This window comes from Lynx rufus, unplaced genomic scaffold (genome assembly GCF_022079265.1).
Source record: "Lynx rufus isolate CCGP_SWC_20201006 ecotype Redwood Valley unplaced genomic scaffold, mLynRuf1.p SCAF_7, whole genome shotgun sequence".
Classification (NCBI taxonomy): Eukaryota; Metazoa; Chordata; class Mammalia; order Carnivora; family Felidae; genus Lynx; species Lynx rufus.
The window spans coordinates 89,437,693-89,461,280 of NW_025814889.1; the positions used below are offsets into that span (position 1 = coordinate 89,437,693).

At 39.1% G+C, this 23,588-nt stretch overlaps 1 protein-coding gene and 1 pseudogene across 1 annotated transcript in view; one reads left to right on the forward strand and one right to left on the reverse strand.

The window, feature by feature from the left end:
* Positions 1-23,588, forward strand: part of SRGAP1 (SLIT-ROBO Rho GTPase activating protein 1) — a 285,747-nt gene that overhangs the window by 147,181 nt on the left and 114,978 nt on the right. Inside the window, exon 4 of the mRNA XM_047066296.1 lies at positions 20,393-20,455. Within this exon, the coding sequence (XP_046922252.1) occupies positions 20,393-20,455 (63 nt within the window). The remainder of the gene's footprint in view (positions 1-20,392; positions 20,456-23,588) is intronic.
* Positions 21,592-22,126, reverse strand: LOC124501810 (actin-related protein 2/3 complex subunit 3-like; annotated as a pseudogene).

The window sequence follows — 23,588 nt, forward strand, 5'->3', positions numbered from 1 at the left end:
TAAAGGAACAGGAAGCTTAAACCCTACCTATCAAGTCCAGAGAACTTTAGGTCCCTTTAGATTAGAAAGCAAGACTAGTCTTTTCTGCACCCTCCCCCACCTGGTTTTTCTTTTTTGATTATCAAACCTTTCTCTTCGGTCCAGCTCTTCTTCCATTATTGTGGTACCAGAAGCATATTTTCTATCAGAATGGAAAGAAATCATCAGAGCCAGCCTGAAGTGACCTTTAGAACTATTATGGAGTCCTTAGTGAGCACAATGCTTGTCTTTCTTGGGAGAAGATTTTGAGACTTCTTCATTTTTCAAAAATACCCCCAAGTCTGTATGGGGATCCCGAGAGATACCGGGTGCCTGACAGGTTCAGCCTCCTACAAAGCTGTATTGTGTTCAGTTTAGCCAGTGGTAGAAAATCCTTGTACCCAGACTGTTCTGTCAAATAGAACTGGGAGCAGGTAATTCTAGGAATGTTTTTGTGCCCAACTGAACATAATAATCAGGAAGACACTTATAAGAATATCTAATTCCATACATGGGTATAGGCAACAACTTTAAAACTTAAATTTTAGTCAGATCAGAACCAGTAGTAGTTTTCTACAGGTAGAAAAAGTGAAGCTTTTTTAAAACAACAGTACCAAATTCTTCAAATATTGATTATTTAGATTTAGGCCTTAGAACTATAAACGAATCCTGTTGGTGAGAATAACAGTGATTCATCTTTTAGGCTCTGAAATCTGGTATTTTGGGTATGAGTCTTGGCTTTGTCACAGTCGGTAGCTGTGTGGACTTGGGAATAATTGTAAACCTTTTAGGCCTCACTTTCTGCATCTGTAAAGTCAATATGTAACATTTTATTTTAGATAATTGTATGGAGGATTCATGAGTCATCCATGAAAAGCCACTTAGCCCAGTTGTCTGGACTTAAGAAGTCCTAGGTAATTTTTAGCTATTATCTTTATTATTGTCTGTATTGTAAACACTTATTCTGTACCATTGTACTAAATGTTTTCCTCAAGCCAGTATACTAAGTATGTCCTTATTTAAGGAGAGTATATGGCACAACTGTGATAAACACATCCAAACCATTGGATTGGCATATCACTTATTATGAAGTTCTAAACCATATTTGTAAGCACACTCCGGGGAAATGTCCTCCCAGTGTCCTTGCTTGTAGTCAAATTAAAATTTTGGTTCTCACATTTCAACGGTTAGTGGGAAATCAGGGAATAACCCAAGGAATACCTATGTCAACCAACTCCCCCCTCCCCCGTGCCTCTGAGGTCCCTCACAGCTATTTCACATGGAAAGTCATAACTTTGAGGCTTCACTGATTTCTTCATTCATTCATTCAACAATAAAAGGTACTCAATTCCAGACCCTCTGTTAGATATGGACAGGGTAGGACTCTGCTTTTACTCTGTGAGCTTCTGCTTTACCTAGGTCAGGAATTGGAGCCTCCTCATACACATGGGTTTGTTTCATTATCAGCCCTTATTTCTTTCCCAAAGAACAAGAGGTGGTCAGGTATTTCTTGTCCCGTTCTGGAGCTCTGCCTCCCGAAGTGATTGAGACCTTGCCTTCTTCTTGCCATTATTCGTGCCGAAAGAGTGTCCTGCATCGGGCTTCGGGCTGCAGCCAGAAAATGTGCAGTTCATATGCTACACATAAAAATGTAATTAACGTCAGCAGTCATAATTTCAGGAAACAACAAAGCCAGCTTGCAGCAATCACTTTATTTAAGTACCTTATCACATGATCTAATTTCCCAATTTTAAGAATGTTAATAGAAGTGTGTCGTTTAGAGGGAGCACAGCAAAATGGTAGCAGTTGCATATGCTGAATTATCTTTGTGTGTTTTAAATTATCTTCAAGGCTATCATTTCCCCATGGATTATTTTCAGATTATTGATGTTTTTATCCTCCCTTGCTTTGCATAAGTATGCATTCAGGTTTGTTTATTTCTTCACCAATAAATGACATTCGTACACTACCACTTAGGGAACTTTGTGCACCGAGCATGGTGCTCAGTGTTTTTCACACATTAGCTCATGCATCCTTGCAGCTGCCCAGTTAACAGGTATTATAATCCACATTTCAGGGAGGAGGAAATAAAACACTCAGAGATATAAATTGCACAGCCAGGCTAGCGGAGACGTATTTTGTCTTTGCCTGTATGTCTTAGCTCATAGTTACAATGACTCTGTTGGTGTTCTTCCGTGGTAACTGGAGATGTTACTCGTTGCATAGGTCAGACACTTTTTAGAATGGGACATTGTGGTCTTGGCTCTCTCCATTTCTTCTGAAAATCCTGAAGAATGACAATTCTGGATGAGGCAGCAAAATCTGTCAGTCATCCAGCTATAGGTGGGGATTCAAAGCAGCAGAGACTAGTCGGAGGCCACTGAGAATTACTCCACTTTGGCATAAATGCCAGAGGTTATCAGATTCAGACTGGGAATTATCCCAGTTTTGATATTATTGATTGTGTGGCCCAATCTGAAAGGAATCAGAAAAATTTCACATTCTTAGTGAAATTTGGAATCATTTTTGTTTGTGATTAAGGCCAGTCATACTCTACTTACATACCCCAGCATGAAAAGAGAGAAAACAAAATCATTTCTTAGGAGAAAAAAATGTGTTTTCATTTAGACCATTGAAAACATTCAGAGGCTTTAATGTAAATTAAGAAAAGATACTAGTCTACTACAGATCTCTAATGCTCTAACCTTGTTTTAAAAAATCTGAAAACAACCAATCTATGAAAGAGAAAGAATCTATTCCTTTTTGAATATAAAAATACATATTCATTGTAAAAATTCAGAAAACATTAAAAAACAGAACTAATTCTCCATGTGAACACCACCTGTGGTTAGTATCTTGGGCTGTGTCTTTTCAGTATTTGTATGTATAAACATATTCATGTAATATACAAACATACGTAAATGTTATTTTACAAAATTGAGATTTTGTTGCATGTAGCTTGTGAACCTGCCCTTTTCATGTAAAATTTGTTAGCATTTCCCATGTGTGGAAATAATCTTTTAAAACAGGATACTTCGTGCCCACATCGTGTTTTCACCATCTGCATGGACATGTTCTTTTCCTGTTGTTGGACATTTAAAGCTTTCACGCATCTATTTTTTCCGTATGCTATATTCCTTGAAGTAGAATGATTAGGTCAGAGAGTGGTATTAAAATGTCATGCTTTGGGTGAAATTTTTATCTTTTGCCTTTCTGGAGTAAAGATGGTCATGGTCATGATTTACCGATGAGTAATTCATTTTCTGAAAAATAAATTGCCTATTTTATTAACAGAGAGCCACCACATGTAATTTAGTATGCTGATGCAATAGTAGTAAATAATATAACAAGAGGAACTTTTTCCAGAGCCTTTCAGTGCAGTGTAGCAGAAGAATTAAATGGTATGCTGGTGGCATCAGGGGACAGTTTAATTATTGATGGGACCTGGATAAATAAGTAGAATGAATAGTTCAAGCTAACACTACTATCTGGTTCTCTTGAGTTTTATTGACCCTATGGCTAGCTGATTTTTCTGGAAATAAGTCAACATTAAACCCTTTTCAATGATGCAATTTTCTGAAATATTTTAGAAAATGCTTTGGATTTGTATTTATAAGTTGCTGATCAGTGTGGCTAGCGCTGAATAAATAGCGGTTGTTGGTACTGCTGTTACTGATGTTTTGCCTTAATTACTTGGTGACAAAAGGACATGTGTCCTGGCTGTAAACTTAGCAGGTGAGTTACTAGATAAGAGTATTCACCATCAGTTCAGAAGCTTTCTTAAAGATTGTTAAAGAGGACACTAACCAAGTGTAGATGTGTGTCTCCTTGGAAAATGATGTAATTAGAAACCTGATGGGAGCTAAGTTGGGACATTTTGTCATGCAGCATGGTGTGGTGGTACTGACACTCATGTTAGCGGTTGAACCCATCATTACATTCAAAATAGTTGTTGACAACACTTGAAACTTATTCGTGGTTAAAAAAAACTGGCTGGCTCAGTTGGTTGAGCACGAGGCTCTTGATCTCAGGATTGTGAGTTTGAGCTCCACATAGGATGTAGAGATTACTTCAAACTTTAAAAAAAAAAAAAAAACAACTTAAAAAAATGGAAGTGTATGAACCAAAATTATTTTAAATGAACATCTCTAAGTTGCTTTTTTCCCCTTCTGTTTGCTTATCTGTGATTTCTGATTTTTGTACGATGAACATATTGTGTAAGACACAGAAGAAAAGAATTATTTATTATAAACTAAAACCTTAAAGAAACTTGGCCCAGAGTATACCAGTGTCCATAGTAAAAAAAAAAAAAAAAAGGGGGGGGGGACTACAAACAGTAACTAATTCTGCTCCAAATGCTGTTTGTTAATGGAGAATTGGCCTGTGCTCCAGGTACACTTGAAAACTGTGCTTTGAACATATAAAATTTGGATGGTTGGATGGTTAAGATGAAAAGACATGAACTCAGGGAATTTCTGAGCAAGATAGCAGCTTGCACATGGGTTCTAAGTGTCTTACCTGCCAAGTTATCTTTGAAATGACTAATCAAATATATAAAGAGGAAAAACTGGAACAATCCTTTTAACTTCAGGCAGATCTCATTACTCCTTTCCTCACTCTCTCATCTCCCATGTTACTCTGAGTTAAAGTCTGCACCCCCACCTCTTTTCTCTTGCTATATTTTTCTCTGTAGCACTTCTCTCTTTCTGACATATTCTATATTTACTTAATGTGTATTCGCTTTGTTTCCCCTCAGTTAAAATTAAAAAAAATTCTTTTTAATGTTTATTAATTTTTGAGACAGAGTGTGAGTGGGGGAGGGGCAGAGAGGGGGCGCAGAGGGAAACAAGAATCTGAAGCAGGCTCCAGGCTCTAAGCTGTCAGCACAGAGCCCGACGCAGGACTTGAACTCACGACCTGAATCAAAGGTGGACGCTTAACCAACTGAGCCACCCAGGCACCCCTCCCCTCAATTTAAATGTAAGTTCCTGAGGGAAGTGCTTTGTATCATTCATCGAAATACTAACACGTACTAGATGCTCAGTTAATGTTTATTGAGGGAGTAGATAATGAATATTTACATTTATGTTAGAAACCAGAGGTGAATGTCACCTACATAACAGAAATTTCAAGACATTTCAAAAAGATCCAGTATTGACAGCTGGATTTAAGTAGCACTATTATGTGCAGTCTACTTCCCAGGAGTGAGAACTCAGAGGAAAATCAGTCATGGGAAGTTTGTGGCAGAGTGGAATAAGTAAAGTACCAGCTTTCTGGTTAGATGACTGAAAAGGGTTTCCCAAAGAACCAAAAAGGACCAGGGAGATTATAGACGGGTGAAGATTAAAAAAAACTCATAAAGTTTTCTCTTTTTGTTTTTTAAGATTTTATTTTTAAATAATCTCTACACCAAACATGGGGCTCGAACTCACAACCCCACTGTCAAGAGGTCCCATGCTTCACCAACTGGGCCAGCCAGGTGCCCCCTATAAAGTTCTTTATCAACTCCTCAGTTCGTCTCTGAGCTGAATAGGCTTGAGTCTGATTTTGAGGAGTATACCTACCAAAGATTTTGAAAACTGAGCTAAGGGATAGAACACTGCCTGGATTCCAGACTGAACTTTGGATGATGAATGTACAGGACAGATCCAAATAGTGTTACAAAGATGTTTGAAAAAGACCTGATGTTGAAACCACAACCATGAAGGCTGGTCAGAATTTGCATCCTGAATTGAACCAGGTTGATGTCTTGATAAAACAACAATATCAATATTTTGCATGTGGTTTAAACAAGACTCCAAATCTCATAATATCATATTCAAAATATCCAGAATACAATCCAAAATTACTCAGCATATAAAGAACCATGAAAACTTCAATTCACATGAGAAAAGACCATCAACAGATGATTCTGAATTGATGCAAATGTTGGAATTACCTACCAAACATTTTTAAAGCAACCATGATAAAAATGTGCCAAGAAGTAAGAACAAACACTCTTGAAGTGAAGGGAAAGATAGGAAGTAACCAAAATAAAAAAACTCACTAAATGGGTTCAATAGCAGAATGGAAAGAACATAGGGAAAAGTCAGATTAATTTCTGTTAATCTTGAAGACTGATTTATAGAAGTTGTCCAATCTGAACAAAGAAAAATTTGAAATAGAAAATGATCATTGCCTCATGGACCTTTGGGACAATACCAAAAGTCTGACAGCTGTATCAGTAGACAGCACAGTCCCTGAAGGAGAGGAGAAAAGAGTTTGTGCAGAGAAAATATTTGAAAAAACAATTGCAAGAAAACTTCCCAAACATGGCAAATGAGATAAACCTACATATCAAGAAGCTTAGCAAAATCCAAACTGGATGAATCTTTTGTTTGTTTGTTTTGGTTTTAGAGGAGGGGGAGAGAGGGAGGGGCAGAGAGAGAGGGAGGCACAGAATCCAAAGCAGGCTCCAGGCCCTGAGCTGTCAGCACAGAGCCCAACGGGGTGCTTGAACCCACAAGCCGTGAGATCATGACCTGAGCCGAAGTCGGACACTTAAACAACTGAGCCCCGCAAGTGCCCCAAAACTGGATGAATCTTTAGAAGTCAATACACAGATGCATCATAATCAGATTGAAAACTAGCAAAATTATAGGAAGCAGCCAGGGAAAAAACGATACCTTACTTATTGGAGAACAAGAATTGGATGATTAGATTTCTTTCTGCATTAAATGCCAGTAGCACCTTACCAGTTGTGACAACCAGAAATGTATTCGGATATTAACAGATGTCCCTGGTCAGAGAGAATTGGCCCAAGTTGAGAACACTTGATTCTTACTGAGTCCTCCATTCGCCCAAACACTTTTTTTGTTGTTGTTTAAAGAAATGTGTAATTTGATTTTCAATTACAGGGTTTACAAGTCTTAATTAAATTAACATGGAGTAAGTCAAAAGACACCCAGCCTCTCACCTCCTATAAAGAAGGATAAAAAATACCATTCAGTACCAGGTTTGTTTAGGTTCATTTATTTATAAAAGATCAGCACTTAATAAAACCCATCTTCAAAGAGCTATAGACACTGAATCCGTACCATTCTCCTCATCCAAGGAGGAAATTGCAGCCTTAAGAAAAGAACTGATGAGGAGAGAACATTCCTACCATATGTCGAGGTGTCTGCAGTTGAGATCAACGACGTCTAAAGCAACCTGAAAACCGTATTCTGGTTGCTAGCCAAGCCTTCTTACCATTTGAAGACTGTATTTAATTTCACATGGTAGGATTCTAAAAGATTTCTAGCAGCTGCAAGAAATGCCATATTGGGGGGTATTGCACATAGAGTAAATATTTGAATTAAGAAACACTTGTGATACCTTGAATTATAGCAACCCAAAAATACGCACTTGCAAACAGATACTGACTGTGGCTGTCAGATCGATTTCAGTGCTTTCAAAATCTGAATCAAAGGGAGTGCCTGGGTGGCTCAGTCAGTTAAGCAGCCTACTTCAACTCAGGTCATGATCCCATGGTTCATGAGTTCAAACCCAGTGTCGGGCTCTGTGCTGACAGCTCAAAGCCTGGAGCCTGCTTCAGATTCTGTGTCTCCCTCTTTCTCTGCCCCTTCCCTGCTTGTGCTCTCTCTCTCTGTCCCTCTCGCTCTCGCTCTTGCTCTCAAAAATAAACACTAAAAAATATTCAAAATCTGAAAGGAAAAAATTATTAGAAAAGTAGTTAGAGACAAGCAGATATTTTACCAACTTAAATACATTGTCAGATGAACCTTAGAAAGTTATGAAAATAATAAATTTTGACACTGAATATATGAACTATTTACATTGAAAAAAACAGTAATGTTTAATAATTGATAGTAAATAAATACATGCGCCATTTTACTTTTTAAACTTTGATAGTTTTAAGTGAACAAGAATCCTATTTGGCTTAGTGCACTGGCTTGAATAAACATGCCCACAAAAATTTCATCTCTTTAGCTCTTAAGATGGAGATTGCAGGGGTCTAATAAAATAATATTTTATTATTTGGCAAGGTCTTATAATTCCACTGAAAATAATCATAACAAATCCATTGTAACTTTCACTTTTCTTTCTCTTCATTTTTTCTGAAACTTTACTGAAATCAGCTTCCTTTTCAAAACAAAGTGGACATTCTGTTATTCATTCAACAAACATGTATTATCATTATGTGACAGGCACAAGGGTGCATTCTGAGATTACAAAAGGGAGTAGGGCCCAAATCCTCAGTACCCCAAAGGAGCTTATAACCTAATAAGGAAAGGAAGTGTAGAGATAAAAATTACGTTACAAACCAGTAACTGCTCTTACAGAGAAAGGACCTAAAACTACCATAGTACAGGGGGGATTGTAAGACATACTGCCTAGGAAAATGGGAGCGCCTGGGTGGCTCAGTTGGTTGAGCATCCAACTTCGGCTCAGGTCATGATCTCCTAGTCCATGAGTTCGAGCCCCACGTCGGGCTCTGTGCTGACAGCTCAGAGCCTGGAGCCTGTTTCAGATTCTGTGTCTCCCTCTCTTTCTGCCCCTCGCCCGCTCACGCTCTGTCTCTGTCAAAAATAAATAAACATTAAAAACAGATTAAAAGAAAATGGAGAAAGGCTCCACAGAGTCTTTGAAGTGGCATTTGATCATCGTCTTAAACTTGGGTTTTACAGAAGAATTAGGGGAAGTGTATTCTTTTATACAGAGAGAACAGTAAAGGACAAGGTCCTGGAATTCTGATCAAGCCTAGCACGTATCTAGGAAATGGCTGTAGGGGAAGATGATGGTAGGTGGGACTCCTGGTGGCCCTGTCTACCTGTCTAACAGCAGTGAGCTGTGAAGATAGGTTAGGACCTCCTTTTTGCCTCGACCTAAAACTCCCATCAGTTGTACAGCTGGCCAAGGTCAGGAATGTAGCCTGTAGGATGGTGAAGCATACATAATGGGGTAACAGCTGGCTGAGATTTAGAAAGGCATATTTGGTGGGGGTGCAGGGGGTGGGAGTGCAAGAATTTTCTGTTTGAGGCATTGATAGGTGGTCATTTAAGCAACTAAAGAAGTCAAGAGAGCTTTATAATCAGCTTTGTTTGTTGAAAGCACTACGAAGAGTCAATTGAAATGAGAACAAACTGGTCTTAAGGAAACTAGTGAGAAAGCTATTGCATAGTAATCTGGCTGGTAATTTTTTCTGTTTCGTGAATTATGACCAGAGAGTAGTTCCATATTTCTACTGTCTTCATAAAGCTTGCATTTATATAGATTGAGAATTAACTAAATGCTTTGTGGTGGTGGTGGTTTTACAAAAGATCTGTCCTAGTCAGATTTTCTTAAGGCTTCTACTCTTTTAACTGATGCCTCTTTACCCTGTTGGAAAAGAAAAAGAATCTAACGATGATTCCAGGATTCCTGGGCTTATTGTGACCACGTAGACATGGGTTTGGACTGTCTCCACAGAACGGGGTGATTGCAAGTCACTGGGAGGTGTGTGTTACTTCTTGATAATCCTTTCAATATTTTAGCCTCCACTCCTTGAAATATAAAGAAAGAATCTCTATGGTACTACTAGCTGCAAGGCAACGATGGGGGCGTGGCAAGGAGAATGTGCTCTCATATCCTTAAACTGTGTCATGTAAGGAATAAAGACACTGGGGATACTTAGTACAAAGAAAGTCAGCTTTCCCTAGGAGAGAGTAGCTGTCTTCACATATTTGAAGACCTGTCGTATAGAAGATGGTTTGCATTGTCTAGCTCTCTAAGTCTACAGGAGTTAAGACCAATTGATAGAACGTAGGTGGAGACAGGTTCCTTAATCTAAGGAGGACTATCTAGCAGTTACTACAGTCCGAAGTCAGCAAGGGGGAGCTTACAGTTAAGAGTTTTGCTTTGTTGTGGCTTTGGAATGGACTTTATCCTTCCTGCCGTAGTACCTCAAACAAAATTGAAGTATTCTAGAAAGTCTTGAAATATGTTGAAAGGACCATCTGAGACCTACTGAGTTGAAAGTCAGTATGAATACACTGTTGCATCAGCATTTCAAAAAATGGAGGATGACTTCATGAAATGAAACAAGGAATGACCTTGAGCTGATAATAGCATCATGACTGAGCCTATATTCATGGAGTTCTTAGTATGTGCCAGATACTCTGTTACGCACCTAACAATTTAATCCTTGTAAGAACCCTAAGGAGTACACAGTTGACCCTTGAACAGTGTGAGGGTTGGGGTGCCAACCTCCTGCACAGTTGCAAATCTGCTTATACCTTCTGACTCCCCTAAAACTTAACTACTAACAGGGGCACTTGGCTCTGACTCTTGATTTTGGCTCAGGTCATGATCTCACAGTTTGTGAGTTCAAGCCCCGCATAGGGCTCTGTGGTGACGTTGTGGAGCCTGCTTTGGGATTCTCTGGCTCTGTCTCTCTCTCTGCCCCTCCCTCCCTCTCCCTCCCTCTCTCTCTCTCTCTCTCTCTCTCTCTCTCTCAAATAAGAAATTAAAAAAAAAAAACTTAACTATTGTCTACTGTTGACCAGAAGCCTTACTGATAACATAAACAGTCAATTAATACATATGTTATATGTATTATATACTGTATTCTTACAATAAAGTGAGCTAGAGAAAAGAAAATATTACTTAAAAAGTCATTAAGGGGTGCCTGGGTGGTTCAGTCAGTTGAGCTTCCGACTTTGGCTCAAGTCATGACCTCGTGATTTCGAGTCCCGCATCAGGTTCACTGCTGTCAGCACAGAGCCTGCTTCAGTTCCTCCTTTGCCCATTTTATTCTTTCAAAAATAAATATTTTAAGAAATATTTTTAAAAATAAGTCACATGGAAAAGAAAATGCACTTGCTGTACCATACTTATTTTTAACAAACCCTGTGTGTAGGTGGACCCGGGTAGCTCAAACCCATGTTGTTCAAGAGTCAACTGGATATTGTAATATTCTCCATTGTACAGATGAGCAAACAGTTCAGAGAAGTAAACGGTATTAATAGGGGAGAGAGAGAATCCCAAGAAGGCTTCCGCACTTAGTGCGGAACCTGGCCCACGGCTCAGTCCCACAACCCTGGAATCATGACCTGAGCTGAAATCAAGAAGCGGACACTCAACCGACTGAGCCACCCAAGCAGCCCTGATTTATGATTTAGGTTAAATTCTTGAAGATTGATTAGTTTATTACATTTTGAGTTTGCTTCAAGAGCTGTATATAGAGATTTTACTTGGTTTAGATTGTTTGACTAAGCATAAGTCAGATTGGATTGAAATTGTGTTTATCTGTCTCGCTAAACTGTAAGGCTGTGTTTCTAACCTTGGCACTTAGAAGGCACTCATAAAAACTCATAGAATGAATGAGTGAGTACAAGAATGATTGAACTTTTTATTAGTATCAGAGAATCTCGACCTTTTGCTTACTAATTCAATAGATTACTTATAGATGAGCAAATCTACTTAATTGATTTATTTTTGTAAATAGTCTGGATTTTTCTTACCACAGTGCTATTAAGACTAAGATCATGGGTTCTCTACACAGTGTGGTCTAGTTTTCTTCACCACAGAATATGCTCATAACCTGGCCAACTGTGTCATAGACATAAGCTTTTGGTCACACAGAGAGGCAGTGTGGCTTAGGATCCCTGCACACCACATTTGCCATAGGAGAGAAAGACAGTTGGCTTCAGTGAGAAATTTGTAGACTCAGGTTCATGTACTATAGGATATCTGTTATTATGCTAACAATAAGAAATGTTAATAAAGTTTGAGTTAGTAAATTTTTGTAAAGCAGCATACTGAAAAATGGTCTGGAGGGGCACCTGGGTGGTTTAGTCAGTTGAGCGTCCAGCTTCGGCTCAGGTCATGATCCTGTGGTTCCTGAGTTCAAGCCCCACCCACGTCGGGGCTCTGTGCTGACAGCTCAGAGCCTGGAGCCTGCTTTCGGATTGTATGTCTCCCTCTCTCTCTGCCCCTCTCCCCGCTCATTCTGTCTGTCTCTCTCTGTCTCTCTCTCTGTCCCTGTCTCTCTCTCAAAGATAAACATTTTTAAAAAGAAAAAATGGTCTGGAAGTACATTTCTTACATTTTAAAAAAGTTAATTATATTACAGTCTGAACCAAACTTTCATAACACATTCTGATTTTAATTGGGTGGGTTTGTTTATATCAGCTACTGAGGACTTATGCCTGAGTGATTATTCATTTAGTGACACTGAAAAGGTATGTCTAATTTATCACCATTTTGAGTAGAGAAATAACCCTAGCACGAAAAACTGTTTCTTGAAGAGTTAAGGAAATGCAGACTGAAAATGAAAATAGTTGTCACATCTCTTTTATTCCCTGTAGGATTTTAAATTTCAGTCTTGGGTTACTTCACATGTCTGTTCTGGTGCGTTTATACCTGGGAGGTTATAAGTGACTTTGGTATACATGACTTGGCATCTTCCAATTTTTTTTTAATGTTTTTATTTATTTTTGAGAGAACGCAAGCAGGGGAGGGGCAGAGAGGGGGGGACAGAGGATCCGAAGTCGGCTCTGAGTAGAAAGCAGCAAGCCCGATGTGGGGCCCAAACCCACGAATCATGAGATCATGACCTGAGCCAAAGTTGAACCTCAACCGACTGAGCCTTCCAGGCGCCCCAACTTTGCACCTTTCAAGTTATCAGCATATGGGCTCAACATAGCAATAGCAGGCCTTTTTCACCTAGATGGCAAATGCCACATTTGCCTAGCAATTTATTAGTAAGTATTTTGGGAGATGTTCCAGATACTTCCTTTAAGATTCATTTTTGTCTTGTTCCACGATGAAGTTCTTTCTCCTGTACGTCTATGATTCTTATTTTCCCACATTTTCTAATGGCATGGAGTTTTGTCTCAGAGAACGCTGATTGATTTTCTCAGGAATGAGGCTAATTCCATGCACTGATACTTAGTTGTGCATTGTCATAAATACAAAACCATGTTGCTTAATGGATAGAAGGGAATGTAGAGAAACACCATAAATGTTATCCAGAAGCTTGGTTCAGGACATTAAGACCATCCCAATTTTCTGCATTAGGTGTTTCACAGGATGCTGTTGCCTCTGTCTTCAGAGTTTTCATGACTCAAGAGAATCTATTATTGTAAATACATATGAACATGAGCTTTGGAAACTTAAAAGCACACATATTGTGGAAATATGGCTTGACCCTTTTAACCAAAATTTATATCTAAAACTCACCAAGCATGAGACACTAAAAACATTTAAAACCTTCTTATTAAATATTTAATCTGGTTTTCCTCTTTCTCTCTTATTCCCACTGTGACTCAGCATAAGGTCAGGATTCTGGTCATCACAATAGATTTACTTTAAAAATACCTCTGTGTGAGCCCAGAAGCCCTCTGAATTGGTCATTTAATCCAACCACATAGATCACTTGATTGATCGCTCAGTGTATTCACCTGTGGTTGTATTAATTATGCTCTTTGTGCTGCCTTTCTCTCTCTCATTTCTGGGAGTTTCCAGGGAGCGAGGCTGCAGGCCTCCAGGAATAGAGATCCCGGCCAGGGACCACACAGTGTAGTGCTGATTACAGTGCTCTGTATAGAAAGCTGTTTGAGCCTGTCTGGCTGTTCCATGAGATTTTAAGCTGTGGAGGGCAGAAGTCGTGCTTTATTCACTCAGGTCTGGGCCCATTCAACAAATGCGTATCTAGAACCTATGGAGTGCCAGGCACCCAAGCAGGTCCTGGAGCACATAATCTCTGTTCTCAAAGAAACTCTGAGGAGAGAAAGAAATGTGATAGGTGTAATATTAGTTGGGTAGCATCAGCTTACCACTCACCATATGCCGCGTTTTGTGTTAAGTATTAATAAGGACCATCGCAATAAAACTCTTAACATAGAGAGTACTTGTGTCTCCATTTTGTCATTGGAAAAACTGAGGTCTCACAAAATTACTTTATTTACGCACAGACTATAACACATTTGAAAATAGGCAGTTTGATTTTAGAGTATGAACTCTTAACCACTAAATTATACTGCCTGGGAGTGGTGAAAAATGTATTCTAAAATAACAGAGAAGGCGGGACATAATTTCTTTCTTTGGGAGACAAGACAAAGTTACAAGAAAGTTTTCAAAGTAGCAGATAGGACTCTATCAGGTACAAAAAGGAAGGAGAGTCCTGGCGGAGGGGCCAGCCTGGGAAAAGTACAGGGATGTGATTGAAAGCAGGACACGTGAGGTGGCAGTTTATGGCCAGGCTGAAGGATGTAGTTTGAAATTTGTGGAAGGCAAAGTAGACTAGTTAGGCAGAGGAGGAGGTTATGAGAAATTGAAGAATTTTGAACTCTATCCTGCAAATACATAGCAAGCCTTTGGAAGGCTTTAATCAGAGAAAGGACATAACTAGATTTTTTTTTTTTTTTAATTCTAATGGCATGCAGAAGAATAGATCAGCCAGGATAGATAGGATTGGTGACTTCTCCTTTAGAGAGATGAAATGAATCCTGGATGAACCCCAGATTCTGACTTGAGTGACACTGTTGCCCTGAAAGAACTATAAATTCATCAGAACCTTTTTAGAAAATACTATTCTCGTATGTATCAAGAGGCTTAGAAGTGTCAATACTTTTATCCTACTAATTTCATGTCTGGGAATTGATCTTAAGGAAACAATGTAAAATGCAAGCTATGCCCTTAGACCAGCATTTGTGATAATAGTTCAGAGTGCTTAAAGCAGATTGGTGAAATTGAATGAATAAGTAAATAAATGATGGAATGATTAGTGAAAAATAGTGGAAATATTGGCAACCATAATAGAAGAATGGTTAATATACATTCACTGGGTAGTTATTATGAATCCAATAATGATGGTTCTGAAAGTATGTAAGTTCATGGAGAAGTGTATGGTAATTGGAAAAAAGAATAGAAAAAGATACTTCATTATTACAGAACGATTACACTGCAGACCTATGTTTAGATAAATAAACTTGAAGGAAATGAAATTATAATGGTGGTAGGTGTGTACCTCTGTTCTCTATTTTTTAATATTCTTCAATATACTCCATTTTTATATGGAAAAAGGTAACCACTTTGGGATGGTTTGAACTTATGTTTGATGTATCTGAAACATCAAAGTGACAAACAGAAAAGAAATAGGCTTGATATTCTACTCACAGAGACACACATCAGAGACGTTCAGGTATTCTACACATCAGAGACAGTCAGTAAATGTCAACTGTATTGAAGCTGTAACCATTTTCCATCCCCTTGGGTAAGAATATCAGGGTTTCGTTGTAATGTATGGGAAGTTTTACCATCACTGGAACTTACATAGACTCGTATTAATGGGGGGGGGGGGAACCAATTCTTCATGTTCCCAACTTCGTACCTGAAGCAGATGAAGCGACTCCCCTGCCCTGTGCAAAAGTAATTTTAATCCACCAATCTCAAGTAACGCAGAAAATACCTGATTTCAAATGTATATCCTTTTATATAAAGTCATTCTTTCCTCTTGTAAGGGAACACTGATTGCTTTTCTTAATACTGAGGTATCATTTTTCCTAGTAGTACTTGTTCAAGGATCAAGGGTCTGCTTCATTGTTTTCACATTTCTAATGAAAAAGAAACCAGAGGCATATTTAACCTATTGAATTTTTATGGGCTTTGAAAATCCAGGTATTTTCTAATTGGAGGCTTTCAGTTCATTAGCCTAACATTGCCACTGCACTAACTGTGTGCCACAGCAGGCGGCTTAAGAATATTTCTTTTGGGGTCCAGGGTAGTATTTTGAAGAAAGGATTGTTATTCACTGTTTGTATAATAATTTGGGGACATGCTTAAAGTTGAGGTGGGGCTAACATGAGGTGATCCAGTCACTGTTAACATGCCATAATCACAAGCACCATGACCCCAGCACTCAAGACAAGGACTTGATGTTGCGTCCAGCCCATGTATCCATGCTTCACTCATTAGTCACATGAACTCGGGCTTCGGAGCACAGTCCAGTTCTTTAACCATCTTTGCTGACTAAAGAAGTCACGGTGGGAAGACAGTAGTTAATTTTGAAGTTATTTACTAGACCGTGAAGATTTAAAACCAACAGGTAGCAACTTTAGTGATGTGTCACGGGTATAGCCAGGGGTTTACCGACCTGAAAGACACTCCCCGCCAACTTTTGAGAAAAATCTAAAATTCCCCATGGGAACCAGGATCCTTAAGGGCCTCTTTCATGATTTGTATGTATCTTTTCATGTTAGCTTGAGGAAATGTCCATTTGCCAGTGGATGTTTTATTTTGGGGGAAGGGGTGGTACCTAGCACACATTACATTTTTTTAAGTTTATTTAATTATTTTGAGAGAGACAGGACATGAGTGGGTGAGGGGCAGAAAGAGAGAATCCCAAGTAGCCTCTGCGCTGTCAGCACAGAGCCCGACACAGGGTTCAGACTCACGAACTGCAAGATCATGACCTGAGCTGAAGTCAAGAGTCAGATACTTAATCACCTGAGCCACCCAGACACCCCATTAGCAGATGTTTTATTAATTCATCGTGTATTACTAGTAGTAGGACTTCCATGAAAATGGAATACGGAAAGGTAAGGTTACTTAACGTACGTATGGGGAAGGGAGTATGGCTGGAGCACAATACTTGGGACCCTTCCAAATGAGGCGCCATTTGGAGGGATCTAATAACCACGGCAGAGGGACATCAAAATCAAATCAACCAGTGTCTGCCCAGCTCTTTCTACATGAAAGTCAATGCAGCAAGTCTCCTTAGAGACCAAAAGAAGGAGAAATATGACGTGGCCTTTACGCTTAAGGAAGTTGCCATTACAAATAGTGTCTGGGAAAGAAATAATTGTAATATTTAAGGAGTGTTTACTGTGTGTTAGATATCGTTCTTAATGCAATGTGTGTGCCATCTGATTAATGCTCTCATCAACCCTATGAGATAGGTGCAATGACTATATTCATTTTACAGATCTGGAAACTGAGGCTCAAGGGAATCCAAAGTCTTTGAAACTTAAGACCCAGGCGTTCTGACTCCAGAGCCCTTGCTTTTAAGTGTTATGCAATACTACCTCTCAGACAAATTTTTTTATATTTCAGGGCCTCTGGGAAAAGGTGAAAGAGAAACGTAAGAGTATGCTTGGGAGAGCACATTTTGTGATGCCAGATTTCTTCCACCTCACCACCTGAAATCTTGTAAAACGTGAAATACACAAAGAACCTTCTTGCTTGTTCTAAGATACATGACCTAGGATAGCTTGGGAGGACTCCTATCACCCCAAATTTCAGTCTTTAATCTGATTCTAAATATTCTTGTTCGGGGCCAATCAGACCGAAGGGACTTTCTGTTGTTACTGTCCTGAGCCTTTGCCAAGATATACTTTATTTTTGGACCTCCTACCTGAAATGTGGTCAGCTGAGCAGAGTCTGTTGGTGGCCTTTGATCCCATTAGAGGGTTCTGAATCAGTGACCCAGATTCTCGAGTGAAATTTGATATTAAAATAATACCAAACTGAAGTCCTAGGAGATTCCAGTGTAATGGATACAAGTCAGAATAACCAAGACTTGGGGAAAATAAAACGAGTTTCAGGTGGCTTCATTTGCTCACTTGTGGCTTGCCTTTCACTCTTGAGTGACTCTTAACCCACCTCTTCACATATCAGGGACACAGCAAAACATAAAGTCTCTAACTCCAATTTAAAGATTCTGGAAGCTAGCAGAGCTTGATAAACAGCAGTACTGTATCACGTGAAAAGACCTAGTGACAAAGGCTGCTAATGAATTTGCATTTCTCCAAGTTCAGGTACTGCTCTGATGTCATCTTCCCACACTGTTTTATCTTTCGGAGATTTTGCTTCATCACATTTGGCCTTTTTTGAGGGAAGCCTGACCCAGTGACCTTGCATTTGCAGATGGGCTGTATTTCATCTAAGTCCTAATATTTCCTTACAAGTGGCCTGTGGGCCTTTCCTTTCCATCCTCTCCCCAGTGGCCAACCTTCAGCAGATGTGGTAACTAATTCAGCTCTTACTCAGACGCAGTATTTCAGCTTCTTTACAGATTCATTTAGCAAGCGTTCATTGGAAGCTTCCCATGTGCCCCAGCAGGACCTGGTCTAGTGGGGGAGGGAATGTCACCTTAAATACCAAACCGTTGGTGCCTCCTCTGCCTCCCCCTAGTCCTAGCCTGGTTGCCAAGCACCGTGCAGGACAGCAGAGTCACAGAGCTGATAAAGATGTGGCCCTTACCCCTGATGCTGGCAGTCCAGTGGGAGACACATAAATGATCCAGTGGGTGTGGTCGTTCTTGATTTCACACTGTAGGTTAAGCCACACTACGTTTTTTTCCATTCTCTGTAGCAGACTACATAATGAACTCAAAACAGGAAGAAAAGTAATTTGGATACATGAATGCCTTTAAAATAGCTTGTAGATTTTGCTGGGGGAAAAAAAGATTCAAAAACTCCTATATCAAACTCTTAGAATTAGCCTAGGGAAGACTATTTTAAATGCTGGTTATTTACCAATTGAGTGGAAAAGGAGAACTCTTTTTCATTGTCATGAAAATAATAAATGCAGATGAGCACAGGGTGATGTATGGAAGTGTTGAATCATTCACTGAATTGTACACCTGAAACTAATATTACACTGTATGTTAACTAACTAGAATTCAAATAAAAACCTAAAAAAATGCAGAAGCAAAGGTATATGGACTGTAAGTGGCCTTACCATTGCCCTGCTTTGAAAATGCTTTCTTTTATTTTTTTTTATTTTTTAATATTTATTTTTGAGAGAGAGAGAGCATGAGCAGGGGAGGGGCAGAGAGAGAAGGAGATAGAGAATCCAAAGCAGGCTCCAGGCTCTGAGTTGTCCACAGAGCCTGATGCAGGGCTTGAACCCACCAACTGACAGACATGACTTGAGCCACAGTCGGACGCTCAACCAACTGAGCCACTTAGGCACCCCCTGAAAATGCTTTCTTAACGCTAAAATTGTAGTTAGTCACATAGTTACCTTGGAAAGGGAGACTTAATTTCTGTTCTGGTTTCTAACTTAGCTTTTTGGGACTCACACTACAAGATTTCTCTGTGACATCTCCGTCAGATAGGATGCTGGAACTCATCTTTTTTAGTGATGTTAGTTTTGCAACTCAACTTCTGAGCAAGCACGATGCTTCACCCGGCTTACTTTTTCCTCTCTCTTCTTGATAAAGTCTGATTCAGATGGTTTACAAGAGCCATTCAGACTCTCGACTTATTTGCCTCTGTCCAGCCTATGGTGACAATTGGTGCACACACCCAGTACTTAGAAAGGCCATTTAACTAGAATCAAAAAGACAGTAACAACTGTTAACAAGATGTGGAAGAAGGTGTGCACTGTTGGTGGAAATACTAATTGGTGTAGCTAGTGAGGAAAGCAATGTGGAGGTTCCTCAAAATATTAAAAGTGGAGGGGCACCTGGCTGACTCAGTAGGTGGTGCATGCAACTCTTGATCTTGGGGTCATGAGTTAGAGCCCCACGTGGCGTGTAGAGATTACTTAAAACTAAAACCTTACAAAAAATTAAAAATAGAATTATCATATGATCTGGTAATTCCACTACTGGTTATTTGCCCAAAGAAAATGAAAACACTCATTTGAAAAGACATATGCACCTCTGTGTTTATCGTAGCATCATTTACAGTAGCCAAGATGCGGAAGCAACCCAAGTGTCCATTGATAGATGAATGGGTAAAGATGTGGGGGGTGTGTGTGTGTGGTGGAATATTACTAAACCATAAAAAGGATCAGATCTTGCTATTTGCAACAATATGGATGGACCAAGAGAGTGTTATGCTAAGTAAATTAAGTCAGACAAAGAAAGACACATACCTTATGATTTCACTTGTATCTGGAATCTAAGAAGCAAAAGAATCAAACAAAAAGCAGAAATGGACCCATAAATACAGAGAACAAACTGGTGGTTGCCACCTGGGAGACGGGAAGGAGATGGGCAAAATGGGTGAAGGTGAGTGGGAGATACCGGCTTCCAGTTATGGAATGAATAAGTTGTGGGGAATGAAAGATACAAATAGGGAATGTAGTCAGTGGTGTTGTAATAGCATTGTGAGGTGACAGATGGCAGCTACACTTGTGGTGAGCATAGCGTAACCTTTAGAGATGTTGAATCACTATATTGTACACCTAAAAGTAATGTAACATTGTGTGTCAACTATACTTTAATTGAAAAGAAAGGGCAGTTTGGTCAAAACTGTTTCTTATATTAGGGCTATGCTGGCCTTCTCTTGTATTATATACATTGTTTTATTTTCAGTCAGTGGACTTTTTAAGATGTAAATAATTTGGAAACAAGTTTCTGTTACATTTTTAAAGATTCTTAATTTTTTCTTAATTGTAGAGCAAAGAGATTGCATTCCAGCTTCATGAGGATTTGATGAAGGTTCTTAATGAACTCTATACGGTAAGCACATAATCTTTCTTCTTTTGAAAGAATCTTTGCTTGGGAATTTTGGTTTGCAGAAACAGTGCTGTGATTCGAATTCATTCCAAGCTAGGGTGTTGGTGGATGCTTCTCTGGTTGAAATGTTGATCCAAGTGGATAGATGCACACTACTACGGTCTTATGCTACTCTCTCCGTTGGGGAGACTGTGTTCAAGTAAATATGCATATGCAGTTAGCACACTTTAAGAAACTAGAGTTTAGATGTCCCTGTAAGATTATGTTTGTAACTAGTTGGATTATATGTGATCTATACGTATATTTAATGCCAGAATATTTTGATTTAAATTGTTGCCATTTTTTAAAAATGCCCATTTATTTATTTTGAGAGAGAACTCGTGAGTGTGAGTGGAGGAGGGGCAGAGAGAGAGGGAAGGAGAATCCCAAGCAGGCTGCATGCTGTCAGCACAGAGTCCAACATAGGGCTTTCTCCCAAGAACGATGAGGTCATGACTTGAGCCGAAACGAAGAGTCGAACGCTTCACCGACCGAGCCCCTGAGGCATCCCAAATTGTTACCATTCTTGCATTAGCCATTCCAGGATTTGAGCAATTTAGAGTTGCTTTTATTCTGTTACTTTAATTTTTATTCCCATTTCAGTTAAATTGTTTGGTAAATGACCTAATATATTAAAATTACTTTTGGGGAGGTATCGGTTTTCCTTCTTGGCAATAATTTCCTTTTTTGAATTTAAATTTTATTCAGGTTACTGTATATAATCATAAGAAATTAAATAATTTAAAGCTATTTTATTTAAAAAAAACAATGAGGTTGCAAGTTGGAGTTAGTCCTATGTCTGTGTAAAATTTTTTACGCTTAATGATCATTTTTTTTTTACATGGAATATTAGAAGTTCCTTTATTATTACCTGTTCTTATTAAGCACCAGCTTAATACCACAGAAAATTTCAAATCACCCTTTGGCAATTCATTCTTCCCTCCCCTACCCAAATTCTTGATAAAGAGCTCTTCGAGTGAAGACATGCTCTCTTCTGTCTTCTGTATAAAACTTCATGAAATAAAGGCAAATTACCGTGTACCTCTTGCTGTAAAATGCTGCCCAAGGCTGTGGAAAAACTGGGTCTTCCCAGGCTCCTTTTACTCTTCAGGTCCTGAAAGACTCTTGTTCATAAATTGTCTCTTCACAAAGCAAGTCCACCACGTGCTGAGGATCAAAAACTTTCTCACAAAGTCTCAGCCCAGTCTCTTGTCTCGGCTGCTATAAGTAGGCCCCTCATCACCTCATCTTCCTGTTTGTTTGCAGATTTGGCATAAATTGCATTAAGTGGAAAATCAGGCTCTCCAAGAATGGGGAAATTAGTGATTCCCAGCAGATACATTACTTTCTCATCTTGGCCTTTGGAGTTGCATTTTTGGAGTTTCTTTAGACACTCAGAAATGTAGAGATTGTATATATCAAGGTTCTATCAGCTTCATTCTTAATGAATTCATTCATTCATTCATTCTTGAGAAACACCTTGGCCTTGAAGTCATAGATGGCTTCATCCACAAATTCTGTATCATTTGTGTCTCCAGGGGCAGGTCATTTGAATTGACTTCTAATAGGCAACAGTGCCATGTTCCCAATGAGTTTGGTGTCAGGGTCCATGAGGGAAGAATGGTAAGCCAGCATCTTGGCGGTGCTGGGCTTCAAGCTAGATGAGGAGATTGGGTTTAGAACGCAAAGCTGCTGGTCCGGTGGCCCACATGGGCAATGATCTTTCATTATTAAATAAAAATTCCTTCTGGAGGAAGTCGATGAGTTTTTATTTTATAAGAGAGAATCACATAATGAGAAGTGAATAATATTTGTTCTAGCTATAGATATTTGCATTTTTGCACAAGATTATTTGAATTTTTATTTATAGGCAAATCAAACCTGAAACATTATTAACATGTTTCTTGATTTACAGGTTCCATTTGTTCTTAAAAAGCCATGTGTGTGAAATACAATTTTGTAAATTGTTTTTAATGCTCCATTGATACTTGCTAATTGAAAGACACTGTAGTTTTAAGCTTTTATAAAGTGAGTGATAGTCTTATAAAATTCGCTTTCCAATTTTTTTGTACATGTGTGATAAATTTGTATTTTTAATAGCATATTTGCTACCCCTGTACTTAGGAATTAAATTGACAATTTCTATTTGTTAGTTCCTCCTTAAGGAACTTTTAACTTTGCTTGCCAAAGCCTCTTTATAAGGTCCTATCCTCTAACAAATTCCTAATGAAAGGGAGTTTTTGATGATAAAGGCCATTTATTAGCCCACGCTTTGTGTGATTTGTTAATTTCTGGTAACCTAGGTTAGCCAACCATTTCTAGATTTAGAATTCAGAATTTAGATTTAGAGTTTAAAAGGTTAGTGAGCATCATGCCTCTGAACTATCCAAAGAAGAAACTCTGTATCATCTTTCATTGAACTGTTTTAAGATGAGAGCTTTTTTTTTTTTTTTTTTAATTTTTTTTTTTTCAACGTTTATTTATTTTTGGGACAGAGAGAGACAGAGCATGAGCGGGGGAGGGTCAGAGAGAGAGGGAGACACAGAATCGGAAACAGGCTCCAGGCTCCGAGCCATCAGCCCAGAGCCTGACGCGGGGCTCGAACTCACGGACCGCGAGATTGTGACCTGGCTGAAGTCGGACGCTTAACCGACTGCGCCACCCAGGCGCCCCTAAGATGAGAGCTTTATGACACTTTCCTCGTGGTTCCCATTGCTTGGATGTTGTTTTACCTAGAAATATAAATCATTCTCTAATACTTTAAAAAATAAATCTGCTGGTCGTCACATCATAGACAGGTGCCTGCTGATGATGGTGTGAAACTAGTAGTACTAATCAAAGCAACCATGGCAAAGACAAGCTTAATTGTTGAATAGGAGGAAAACCAGTAGAATGCTGTGAAAATTTTTTTTCTCCGTGAAGGATGTGTATGGTGAAATTTCTCCTGGGCTCAGACTGTCAAATGTACTTAGACATTTATCAGACTCTGTGTAGATGAATCGAGTAAGCTGACTCCTCAAAACTCTCATCATTGTCAGTCTGAAAGCCTGAAGGAGCCAGGTTCTAGAAAAGACCATTGGAGTTTGAATGACCCTGT